Here is an 11,828-nt window from a genome sequence, read left to right as displayed (position 1 = left end):
GCCCGCGGGGGGAGGCCGCAGCCCCCGCTGAGCTCTGCCCTCAGTGTCCTCTGCTCCAGCTGGACACACCAAGAACCCTCAGCTGCTCCTCCTGTGGTGCCTCCAGACCATTCACCATCCTCATGGCCCTCCTTTGGATACTCTAATAGCTTTACATCCGTTATGTATTGAGGCACCCAAAACTGCCCAAGCACTCAAGGTGAGGCCACCCCAGCACAGAGCAGAGCAGGACAATCCCTCCCTGTTCCTGATGCCCCCAGGACATGAATGTCCCTCCTGGCTTCCAGGGCACAGATGACTCATGTTCAACTGGCCATTGACCAGGACCCCCAGGTCCCTTTCCTCAGGCTGCTCTCCAGCCCCTTGTTCCCCACTGTGTCTAAGCAGCCAGGACATTAAAGTGTCAGGCACTGGGGGGAAAAAAAAACCCAAACCTGTGACTGACCAGCCCCACACACATGCCAAATTTTATAACTGATTGTTAAAAATGAACACTTTAACTTCTCTTTCCATTTTCAATGTTGCCTACCTTGGTTTCATATGTAAATATTGTACAATGTTGCCAGATCTCAGAAAATGGAAGATAGCAGAGGCTGTTTTATCCCTTAGCATGCAACACTGATGAAAGGGGAGAGCATCACCCCACTGTGCAGGGAACCTGGGGGAGCACCCCGCCTGCCTATGGAAGTGGTGGAGTCACCTCCCCTTAGAGCGTTCAAAAAACATGGATATGGCACTTGAGGACATGGTTTAGTGGTGGACATGGTGGTGCTGCTGGGTTAATGGTTGGACTTGATCTTAAAGGTCTTTTCCAGCTTTTACAGTTCTGTGATATGTCTCAGGGGCTTGTGGTTGTACTGCACAACCATATGCACTGAGCCTCTTGCAGATTTATCTGTAGTGCTAAAATCTTAGTACTTTGGTGTGTGTAAGGATGAATTTTTCTATAGTTAAAAAATTAGATGTCTTTGAATAAAAGCAGCTATATTTCTGGCTTTTGTTAGCTGCTGACAGAGCATGGGCTTTTATAAAGATTACAGAACAATTGATTTGTCATGATATATTTGAAAGATGGTGTAGGAAAGATAATAAATCCAGACTTGGCTTTGTTAAACATAAGTTAAATTACTAATACTGTACTTACTAATGGTTACTGGAACATACTCTTCCTCACTGGGTGCCTGCACTTCAGTTTCAGGGTCTTGTTGCACTGTTTTTTGCTGTATCTGAACAGTGGCTGATGGTTTCCTTTGCTTCATTTATTTGGTGTTTCCCGACAGTTTGTTGTGCATGGTGCGCTGAAGCTGCTTGGTGTGCTGTTGCATGTTTTAATGTGTCACATGTTGGTTTTTTTAAAGGCAAATATTTGTAAATATGTGGAGTGCTCCAGTGAAGTTGTTTAAAAAGGTGGCTTAGATTTAATTCTACAATTTGGGAGGGAGGGAGGGTGTAGGTGTTTTGTTAGTGTGTTGTGTGAGTGATGTTTTGTTGGTGGCAGCAGTGATGACTGTGTTTGGGGGGAGTGTTCCTTTTTTTAAATCCAAAGGTTCTGGAATGCAGGGGTACCTCAGCTGCTTCAGTATTATACTCTAAATGTAACACTAGTAATTCTTCTGAAGACCTGGAAGGAGATCTGCATTTTCTATTGATTTCAAAGGAGCTTTTGTCTGTAAAACATCCAAAATGTTTTGGATGCTGTGGATTTTGAGGTCTGTTGTTTAACACCTGAATTTTTAGTGTGAAATCAAGTGTTAGGAAGATGGTAAAAGTCATTATTTCCAGTAATGGAAATCATACTGGAGTGGTACCTGCTGAGTCATACTGAGAAGATGGACCTTGCATGGTGTGACGGAGAGATAGAGGGTAGAGGATGGAACGTGCACATTGCAGAGAGAATTCGGGAAATTGTTTCTGCTCACAAAATCTCCAGTGAGCAGGTGAGGGCCAACAACTTGGTCAGATGTTTTACCAGCACCAGAGGGCTTGTTACAGGGGTTGGTGTGTCTTTCTACTGTGTATTTGTTTCTATGCCAGAAAGAAGGCACCATGGATGATCTAATTGGAACAAACCAGCATGAAATTCAAGCAAGCTGACAAACACAAGCATAGTCTTGAGGTGGCTGACGTCAGGATGCTGCTTTTAGAGAAGGCATGACCTATGCTCTTGCTGATTTGTCACCTCTCTTAGTGTTCAGTGCATTGTTCTGCATGAGATGCCCTTGTGGTCTGGAGAGATTTTTTTTTTTTTAAAGAAGCATTAAAATAAGAGTAGTGACATCCAGGCTGCATATGTGTAGCTGTAAGTTGGTATTAGAAACACCATGGATGTGATGGCTTACATTAACTCAAGAAAAACCTACAAGTGATGGGATGTCCTGTGTGGGGCCTTTCCACGTATGTTAGATGTATGCTGTGACATTCTGTGACATACAGTGCTGCCACTGGACATGGAAGAGTCATTCCCCCTCTTACAGCTTCTTCTCTATCATCCTTGAGACTGTGCTAGCTCATAATGCTGTCCTGCAGAATGAGAGGGGAAGGACAAATACCACCAGTCCAGGAGTGTGCCTTGCTGTATAGAAAGTAGGACACATCTGTAGCAACAGAGTCATGGAAGGGAGGGGCTGAAAGATGCCTTAGCACATGACCTGAATCAGCTCCTGTGCTGGCACCCAGCCAGCGCTGCCAGCGCCTCTGCGTGTGTCTGACCTGGTGCCACACTCCCGGTGTGGGCATTATCCTGTAGCATTCAGGGTGGGTTTGTGTTTCACTGTCAGGTTGATTGGCACTTCTGCATGTCACGAGACCATCACATTGTGGTGCTGTCTGCTCCTTGTCCCTCTCTTGTGCCCTAAGGAGCTTCTGGTTACTGTCCCCTATAGAAACTGCTCACCCATTTGGAGATGGTGGCACTCCCTTTCCAGACTAAAACACAGCTGCTCCCACTCTACTTAGAGGATCTGTTTCCCATATATTTTGTTCTGGAGTTTCTGCAGTGTATCTACAGTCTTTCTTAAATCAGCCTTTCCTTTTTTTTTGCTAATTATTGAGGTTCTGGAGGTTTGAAACCTTAACAAAGATGCAGTTTGAGAGTTGAAGAGTCAAACCCTGGGGTGGCTGTATAGAGGGGGGTGATTTATTATTATTGGCTCATAGGTGTCAGTTTGAGATCAGGTATGTGAATAAATCAAAAGGGCCGTTGCAGAATTTAATTCTGACAAAGCTCCAGCATGGAGCAACCTCTTGGAGCTGCTGCTCATGTCTAGCTTGATGGAGTCTTCTAGGTAAGAAACCTAAAGCTCATAGCCCATGGCTCAATCCTGCTAGAGTGGGTGAAGGGCTGCAGGTGGCTTCTGCAGCCTTGGTACTGTTTTTGGGATGTTTAAAAAGGAGGGTGGTCTTTCTGATGGCCCTGAACTCTGTCTAGCTCTGAACGTTCTTTGTCCCTCTGCTTTGCACACTCCTGCTTGTTTTTAAGTAGATCTTCTCAAAATATTTCTGCTTTCTAACCAGGGCCAGGGAGAACTGTCTTTGACTTTGGCTGTAGATTTGGAGACACTCAAATGAAAGCCTGAAGAGCCCTGAAGAGTGAGGCCTGAGCTGAACTGCCTTAGTTGGACACTGTTGGCACCCAACAGTGCAGAGACCTCGATCTTAACATGGCACCTGAGCTGAACCACATGCTAAGTGTGCCCTGTACACATAATTACAGTCACTCTGCTCTCTCTGCTGTGCCCAGGATTGTTACAAAAGCATTCCAAAACAACAGTAAATCTGGAAGAAACGTTCGGATTTTTAATTTCTTTTTTAGCTCTATATTTGTTGTCAGTATAGGAAAATTACTGACTTTTGGCTTGTTTTAAAATACTCATCCCAAAGCCCAGTGAAGTAGTGGAAGCGTTAAGCTTGGCCTTCATAGATCCTGGCTTCGGCCTCACTGTGTAACAGCTGATGTCACTTGCAGTGCTGTGCAGCTCAGCCCAAAATCACAGCAATTGGCAGGTCCTTTATCTGCATGGGCAGTGAAACTTAGTGACACAAGCAGATTTTTAGTTAAAAGCTTTGCAAATTAGCCTTCTTGGTGCTTTTAATTTTCTCTTTTTCAGCCTTTTTGTCACCAGCTCTAATCCCTGCACAGCCTGACAGTCAGCACTTGCTATTGCCGAAATGAAACATTTTCCATGTGTCATTTGTTACTTGGCTTTTGTGAAGAGCAAAATCTTAATCTGAGGTAGGAGCATGCTGTTTGGTCCCAGCATATTTGTTTGTAACTGGTCCAATTTATCTGATTCAGGTGCACTGTGGCCAGGTATGAAACCTGAAAGTGGTTTAATTCAGACTCCATCTACAAGTCAGCACAGTGTTCTTACCTGCACTACAGGGTTAACCACAAGCCAGCCCAGCCCAGCACATTATTCTTATTCCATTGAAGGTAACTTGGCATGGTTTTTATCTGCATCTCTCTCCACCTAACCGAGTCCAGATACCAGAGAGGCTTGCACGCTTGTCCTTGGTTTGTGCATGCTTCTTCATGCTTTGCCTCTTTTTTCTTTGTGCCTGTGTCTGTCTGGGTTTGTATTTGCCTCATACCTGTGTGTGCACCAGGCTGGCTCATTGGTGCCATGCTGCTGGGCTGAACAGGGTGAGGAGCAAATGGGAAGGGGAAAGGAGACTAAATGCTGTGTTCTTGCATGCTTTACTGGGAATGCTCTTGCATTTCTCTTTGTTTGTGGTCTTTAGCTTGATGTCAGGAAATACACTGACCGAAGTGAGATTTTTAAACATTTGTTTTTAATTCCTTCTGGAGGTAGATGGCTCTTGCATATTACACCCACTGGGTTGGTAGATCTGCTAGGAAGTGAATTTCTCAGTATAGAACTACCATACAAATATTATAGTTGCTGGATGTGCCACATCTAAGAAGGCAGGTGCTAAATTTCGCCAGTTTCCACAGCAGTTTTTAGGAGTGAATGTGCCAGATAGCTGAATAATGGAATATTGTTGCTTATGGCACCTATGTGTGAATTGATAGCTTTCTTGAGGCTGGATTTTGCCACTTACGTTTTGATGACGAATTGTGAAAATTTGTCTCTTTCTCTGAGGATTTTATAAAGCATTTCAGGAATTGGTAATATATTTCTTGTGGAATAATTTTACAGAATTATTCAGGGACTTAAGGAGATTTTTAGTTCCGCTTCCTGCTCAAAGAGTAGTTGATACAGAATTCAGAACCAGGTTGCAGAGCTTTATCTAGTTGTGTGTCCAAAACCTCCAACGATGGAAATTTTGCCAGTTCCAGAACCTGACTGTCACTATGATGAAATTTTTTTTCCTTTTGTCAACTCAGAGCTTTCCCTCTTTCATGTTCTGACCATTTCTCTCCTCCTGCTGCTGCACACCTGCAAAAAGAGCCTGTGTCTGTCCTCTCACTAATGTCCATGCAGGTACCAGCAGGCTGCATCAGGTCCCCAAAGCCACCTCCTCTCCTGGCTGGACAGTCCCTCTCCCCTGAAACGCCCCTTGCAGGGCATTTTCTCCAGATCCCTGACTGGCTTGGTGTCTCTTTACCAGACTCACTGAATTTTATCAACATATTTCTTGTGCTTGAGGCTCCAAACTGAATCCCAATAACCAGATGTGGTCTCATGAGAGCCAAGAAAAGGAGGATAGTTCTTAAAATTAGCAGCGAGTGGGGTTTTAGCATGTCTCTCACCGAGGAAAGTCACATGGTATGTCATGATACTTCCTCAGCTTGCATTATTGTGACAGTCAATGGCCTAGTGTAATATTTATCCTTAATTCACTTTCCACATTCATAACACAAGGAAAGCAATACTGGAAATACTCCCTTCCTTCCAGCATGACTGTTCTTCCCATACTCCCACCAGCAGAATGACTTAATGGGTCTTACAGCACCGGCTTTAACTGCCAAGGGTCAGGAATGGTTCTACACAACATGACCCCTGCCAGATTTCCCAGTGATATCCCATGGGGAGCAGGTGGATCCCTGGGGATTGGTGAGGTGACAGACCCATGTCAGGCCTCGCTCTGTAGAAGAGCTATAAAATCACAGACTGGTTTGGGCTGGAAGGGACCTTGAAGATCATCCACTTCCAACCCCTCTGCCATGGTCAGGGACACCTTCCACTAGACCAGCTCGCTGCAAGCCCTGTCCAACCTGGCCTTGGACACTTCCAGGGAGGGGGCAGCCACAGCTTCTCTGGGCACCCTCACAACCAAGAATTCCTTTGCAGTATTCTGTCTAACCTTGCCCTCTGGCAGTGGGAAGCCATTCCCCCTTATCCTGTCACTTCATCCCTTGTCCAAAGTCCTTCTCCAACTCTCTCTGAGCCCCTCTGATTGCTGGAAGGGGTTCTAAAGTCTCCCTGAAGCCTTCTCCTTTGCAAACTGCACAACCCCATCTTTGTCAGGTTTTCACACAGGAGAAGAATTTTAATCTGTGCTGCTGGGAGAATGTGTGATATGAGAAGTTTTCCTGCAGGCTGCTCTCTGAAAGTGTGCACAAGTCACCCCCAAGTGTGCAAAAGTCACCCCAATTGTACAAATGCTGTTGCTTTTTGGAAAAACCTTTTGCAGACTGGCAGGAAACTTTTCCTTTTTCACATTTGCTGTGTTTCCTTCTCAAGCAGCCCACCAAGGGGTCAGGTCAGTACAGGGGCTGGTGCCAGGGAGGTGGTAGAGAGCAGAAGCTGGAAGGATGGGCAGAGTTTTTTTAATAGTAATCCCTGGAATATCTGTCTTTTCTCTCCACTCAGAGTAGCAGGGTGAGACAAAGTTGTACAATGATGCTGACCCACTGGAGGGGAATTTCAGTGCATGGTTCTGGTTTTGGCTCTTTGAAAATGATTGAAGCAAAGCAGATTGGGATTAAGAAGGTAGGGGAGGCAGGGATGTAATCTCTGAGGATGAGGTGTGAAGTGGGGGATAAAGAAAAGAGGAAAAGAGTCAGAGCACCTTTAATGCAGTACTTGTGGTTGCTGGTCATTTTACACCTCAGACCTTGAAGTCATGTTTGGCAAATCCGTGCCAAATATTTTTGCATGGTTCTGGCCCATTGACAGGTAAAAGGAAGTGTCCCACAGTGCAGAAAGAATTGGTTCATCCATGTGGTGGGAACTGTTTGAAAAAATCTGGTATGTAGCACTGTTTAGATACAGGATTATTAAAAAGGCATGTTGGAGGGAGACCAGAGTTAAGGTAAACAATGAAGTTCATATGAGGGAATGCCAAACCTTGAAATCTTTTTTCTCATTTCTTAACTTCTGTAATCAATCTCAGTGGAGAAGCAGCCTCTGCAGAGCACTACAGATAAGAATCACTTTCTGTTTCCTCTCCATAATAATCCTGAGAGCAGTGGTGTAACAATCTGTCTTCCAGGGAGTTGCTGTTCCCCAGCTGCATGGCAGGTTTGTTGGGTTAGCAAGGGTCTTTTCTGGAGAGATGGGTTTCATAGGGGCCTAGGAAGGGATCTTCTCTTACAGTCATAATAGCCTTGATAGGTTCCATAATGTGTAGTTGGAAGGAGTTTTATTTGGAAACTGCCCCCTGTTTTCAAGCAGTTGCTTATGAGAAGTGTCTGTGACAGGTTCCTTGGCTCTCACAGCTGGGCTTCAAGTAGCTGTGGAGCTACTGTAGGTCCTTGTGTGTCTTCATTGCCATTATTGCTATTCAGTGCAGCCCTTTTGTCTCTCTTAATGTTTCTGGGGCTAATTACTTCCCTTTGTTTCTGCTTCCACAGAGATGATACCCTTCATATTTCTCACCTCCTGTAAATACTGTGTATTTCTACATGTCCTTTAAGATCTGCTTCTTTTGTTTGCTTACCTTTCTTGAGGCCTATTTTGGATCCATTCCTCTTTCCAGGAGGCACCAGGCAGTATCGGTGCTTGCCATAGCACAACATACACTGGTTAAAAGTTCATGGTGGGTCTGTTTCCCTGGAGCAGCAGGACTGAAGCCTTCAGAAGCATGAGTTCTTGGGGTGGATTCTTCATGGTGGCATTTGCAGAAAATGAGGGTTTTTCTCAGAGTGATGGTAAAGTAGGGATACTGTGGATTTCTTCAAGTCTTTACATAAGCATCTAAAAGTGATTTTTTTGGTTTTATTTGTGTGCAGAGAAAGGTGGTTTAGAAAAGAATAGTTCTTGGTGGCCTCTGGATTTGTACATTCTGGTTTTGTTCATGCTGATTTAATTATTTGTTGTTATCCTTTTGAGTCCCAAAACCCCGTGTTGAGGAGTGTTTAATGGAGTGGCCCTGTGTCTGCAACCCCCCCAAAACTGCTAAATGACTGGCGTTCCCAAGTGCTGCTCTAGCATCCTTTTCTGTGTTTTGGGAGAACTGAATGCAGTGACATGAAGGCTGTGAAACATCTTCAAGTTGATACTAACAGCTACACATCTCTAAGAATTTGTCCTATGAGCTGTTGACAGATTGTTTCAGAAAGTCTCCAAAAAGCAGTTCTAGACACAGGGATGTTGGGAGAGATGTTCACTTTCTCCAGCAGGAAACACTCTTCTTCTACTATTTAAAACATTCTTAATGTTTCCTTAGATTTTAAATCTAATTAGACTAAAAATGCGAAGTTTGATGCAGAGATTTTTTTTAACAGAACTGAGTTAAACACATTCATGTCCTTTTTCTTGATTTATTCTGATTCATTTTCAACTGCTACTGATTGACCATCAGAATGGGATTGTTGTCTTATCAAAACATGTGGTAAAGATGTAAAACCTTCTTAATTCTACACTAATTGCTTAGCAGCCATGGAGGGAAAAGGTTTCTGAACCATTTGAAAGGACTGTTTTTAAAGAAGTACTAGCTCTCCTTCCCTGTAAGACCAATTGAAATGTGACTGGTGTCAAAATACAGCCCAGTCCTTTTTTGGCTCTTAGTAGCAGAGTGCTGCTGGAAGCACAAATGCTTGCACATTTGCCTAGTAAGTATTTATTTCACAACTTCTAATTTCTTATGCTTTTCTAGAATATTTAATGCAGTAATTCTGAATTTTACAGCATCAACTACCAATGCCAGTCCAGTCTCTACATCCTCAAGTGTTGTAAATATTTCCACTTCAGCAGTAGCCAGCATCTCACAGGTAAAACTTCCTTGGTAAATTTATGTGCACCATCTCCTTTACCTTTGTTTAACACATTGCTCAAAACTAACCTGGGAATGTCACTTCAAATGGAGCACAGTGGTACTGGAGCTGTGGGGCTCAATGTGTAACTCAAAGTCACCAAATCGCTCCTTCTATCTCTTTGACCATGATGCTTCTCCCTTTGGTCTTTGCAACAAACTCACTTCATCTGTTCAAAGCAGTTGCCTCATCTGCAAATTGTGAGGCGAATCTTAAACTGAGATCTCTGCAAGAGAGAGGGAGGGGAAGAAACAATTCAGCTATTTTGAGGACTAAACCTACAGGGAGGATTAGACATGGATGTTTTTTGGACGCCTTTGTTCTCCCTCAGCAAGAATAGGAAATGAGGTTGTACACAAATAGAACACCAACCCAATAAAGTAGGGTGTGCATTCTGATGGTAGACTAGAACAAAGTGAAACAGCACTGCAAGCTAGCAAAGACCATTTCCCCCTGCCTTTTACCTCTGTGGGTGGTTAATTGCCATTCTGAGTACTTGGTTATACAAAGCAAGCCTTCAGCGTTCAGCTTTTCAGAAAGAGAATACAGGAAGTGTGGAAAATGCAATGGATGCACAAAAATCCTTTTGTGCTAATGCTGTTGCTTTTTAAGCATGAACTTGCTTGGAACCATAAAGGGAAAAAAAGATTTTCTTTTAGTATTTCAGACCAAGGTACCTGGTTTACAAACCCAGGCTGCTCTTCAAGGAAATCAGGAGAGCGCAGTGTACCAGAACAGTGTGATGTGACATTTGGGGTTGCTGCTTTTTTTACTGTCAGTAGCACAAGTTATAATCCTCAAGCACAGCTCCAGGTGCTCAGTGATCTCCTAAATGAATTAAGTAGTTTTCATAAATGAATACCTTCCAGCACAGCATGCAGAATTATTGCTTGATGAAGTCAGGACATGAGTAAGGGCCATTTATCCTGTAGTTGTGCCCTCAGCGAGGGCCAAGGTCACTTTCTGTCACTGTCAGTACATCTGATATCAGGAAGTCAAATGCAAGACAAAACCACACATTCCAGAGCACAGAGCGCACTGATGTCTTGGCATCTACTCAGCTCCCCCTGTTACTATCACATCATTCATTATTAATTAATTTTTGCAGACAGTGGAAGCAGAGGAATGGCCCTGTGATCGCTGGTCTCCTCTGCAAAACCTGCCTGTGCAGGGGCCATTGGGCAACTAGAGCTCTCAGCCCTTTTTGGGAATGTCTTACATGTGCAGAATGAAACAGCATAAAGTCAGACTGTGCTCTTGCTGGGATTTTTCTTGGACAGGATATTCTAATACAAAAGTCATCCTGATTCAGACTGTTTTCGGAATGCAGTGTCCTACCATCACTAACTCTTTCCTCCAACAGGAGTATCCTACGTACACAATCCTTGGCCAGAGTCAGTACCAGACCTGTTACCCAAGCTCAGGCTTCGGAGTGGTGCCACCAGCAGACAGCAACACAGAAAGCATGGTATTAGCCACGACCACGTACCCAGCTGAGAAACCAAATGCCCTGGTGCCGGCACGGGCGGTGCAGAGACCTTCCTCCGGTGAGGCGGGGTCTGTAAAGGATGGCTGCAAAATACCTCTGCTAAACAGTGCAGGGGGCAGGTGTGGGGAAACATCTCCAAAAGGTACCTGCAGCATCTTTTCATGCTGGGCCAGATGGGACGCTTGCCTTCCGTGTCAGACTGGTCTCACTGGTGTGCACAGTATTATGGTGGGCCAGCCATACTTATGTATCAGAAGCCTTCTACTGCTGCAATTCCAGGACACCTGCCATGTACTCTGTGTGCCCCAGGGAAAGGGAGTGTGAGGGGTCACTTGAGGAGTTGCCAGCAGCAGCTCCCTGGGGACTGGGTGTTCACTTGGGCTTACAGGGCAGTTGCTTGTATTCGGTCTCAGTAGCTCCTGCCGCATCTTTCTCTCCTGCAGCCAGGTGTTCAGAGTACCTGGCAGAGTACCTAGCTGCCAGTCCCAGTTACGGGAGTCCTCCGGGACTGCTCCTGCATTTTCAAGAGCTGTGGTTCAGCCATCCCCTCTCACTGAGCTGTCTCTGATGTGCCCAGCAGTACATGCTTTCCTTTCCTCTGCCTCATCATTGCAAACAGCTGCTCTGCTGTGCTTTGCTGTGGGCGCATCTGCAGAGCAGTCACTGGCACTTGTCTGGTAGAGAAGATTTGGTGCTTTGCTGTGGGCGCATCTGCAGAGCAGTCAGTCACTGGCACTTGTCTGGTAGAGAAGATTTCAGCTGGTAAGGGAAGTAGAAAGTGTATTGAAAAGGTGTAATTGCCTGTTCTAGAGAAGTCACACCTTAGGTCATTTCCACCAGTGCTGGGTTGTGTCCCACCCTCAGGAGTGTAGGCTAAAGTTTCTTGAAAAAGAGAGTTTCTTAAATGTATCAAGGACAAGAGCAAAAACTTAGTGTTTTCTTCCAGTGTCTTGCACAAGGAGTTAGGAGATTGTTCCTGTGTTGTTGAGCAGTTTTAAATTGAAATCTGCTGCCTGTTGCAGATTTGAAGGTTGAGGGAAAAAAAATCCAGATTCCAGTCATTTTTGTTGGTGCCCTGCATCTGGCCAGGCTGGAGGAAACTTTCTTCCCAGCAGCTGTGCTGGTGCTGTGCTTTGGATTCCTAGCTAAAGCAATGCTGATAACGCAGAGTGTTTTTGC

At 44.7% G+C, this 11,828-nt stretch overlaps 1 protein-coding gene across 4 annotated transcripts in view; it reads left to right on the top strand.

Annotated features, from left to right (window-relative positions):
• EYA3 (EYA transcriptional coactivator and phosphatase 3) overlaps positions 1 to 11,828 on the top strand; it is a 40,935-nt gene that overhangs the window by 16,166 nt on the left and 12,941 nt on the right. For 2 of the 4 annotated variants that reach the window (XM_008631599.2, XM_017731569.1), the window contains 3 exons: positions 4,295 to 4,432; positions 9,036 to 9,118; positions 10,524 to 10,707. In XM_008631599.2, coding sequence (XP_008629821.1) covers positions 4,295 to 4,432; positions 9,036 to 9,118; positions 10,524 to 10,707 — 405 coding nt within the window. The remainder of the gene's footprint in view (positions 1 to 4,294; positions 4,433 to 9,035; positions 9,119 to 10,523; positions 10,708 to 11,828) is intronic. The other 2 variants (XM_017731570.1, XM_008631600.2) reach the window with 1 other exon arrangement.

This window comes from Corvus brachyrhynchos, unplaced genomic scaffold, assembly GCF_000691975.1.
Source record: "Corvus brachyrhynchos isolate BGI_N302 unplaced genomic scaffold, ASM69197v1 scaffold454, whole genome shotgun sequence".
NCBI classification, from domain to species: domain Eukaryota; kingdom Metazoa; phylum Chordata; class Aves; order Passeriformes; family Corvidae; genus Corvus; species Corvus brachyrhynchos.
This window is presented reverse-complemented; position numbering and strand designations above follow the sequence as displayed.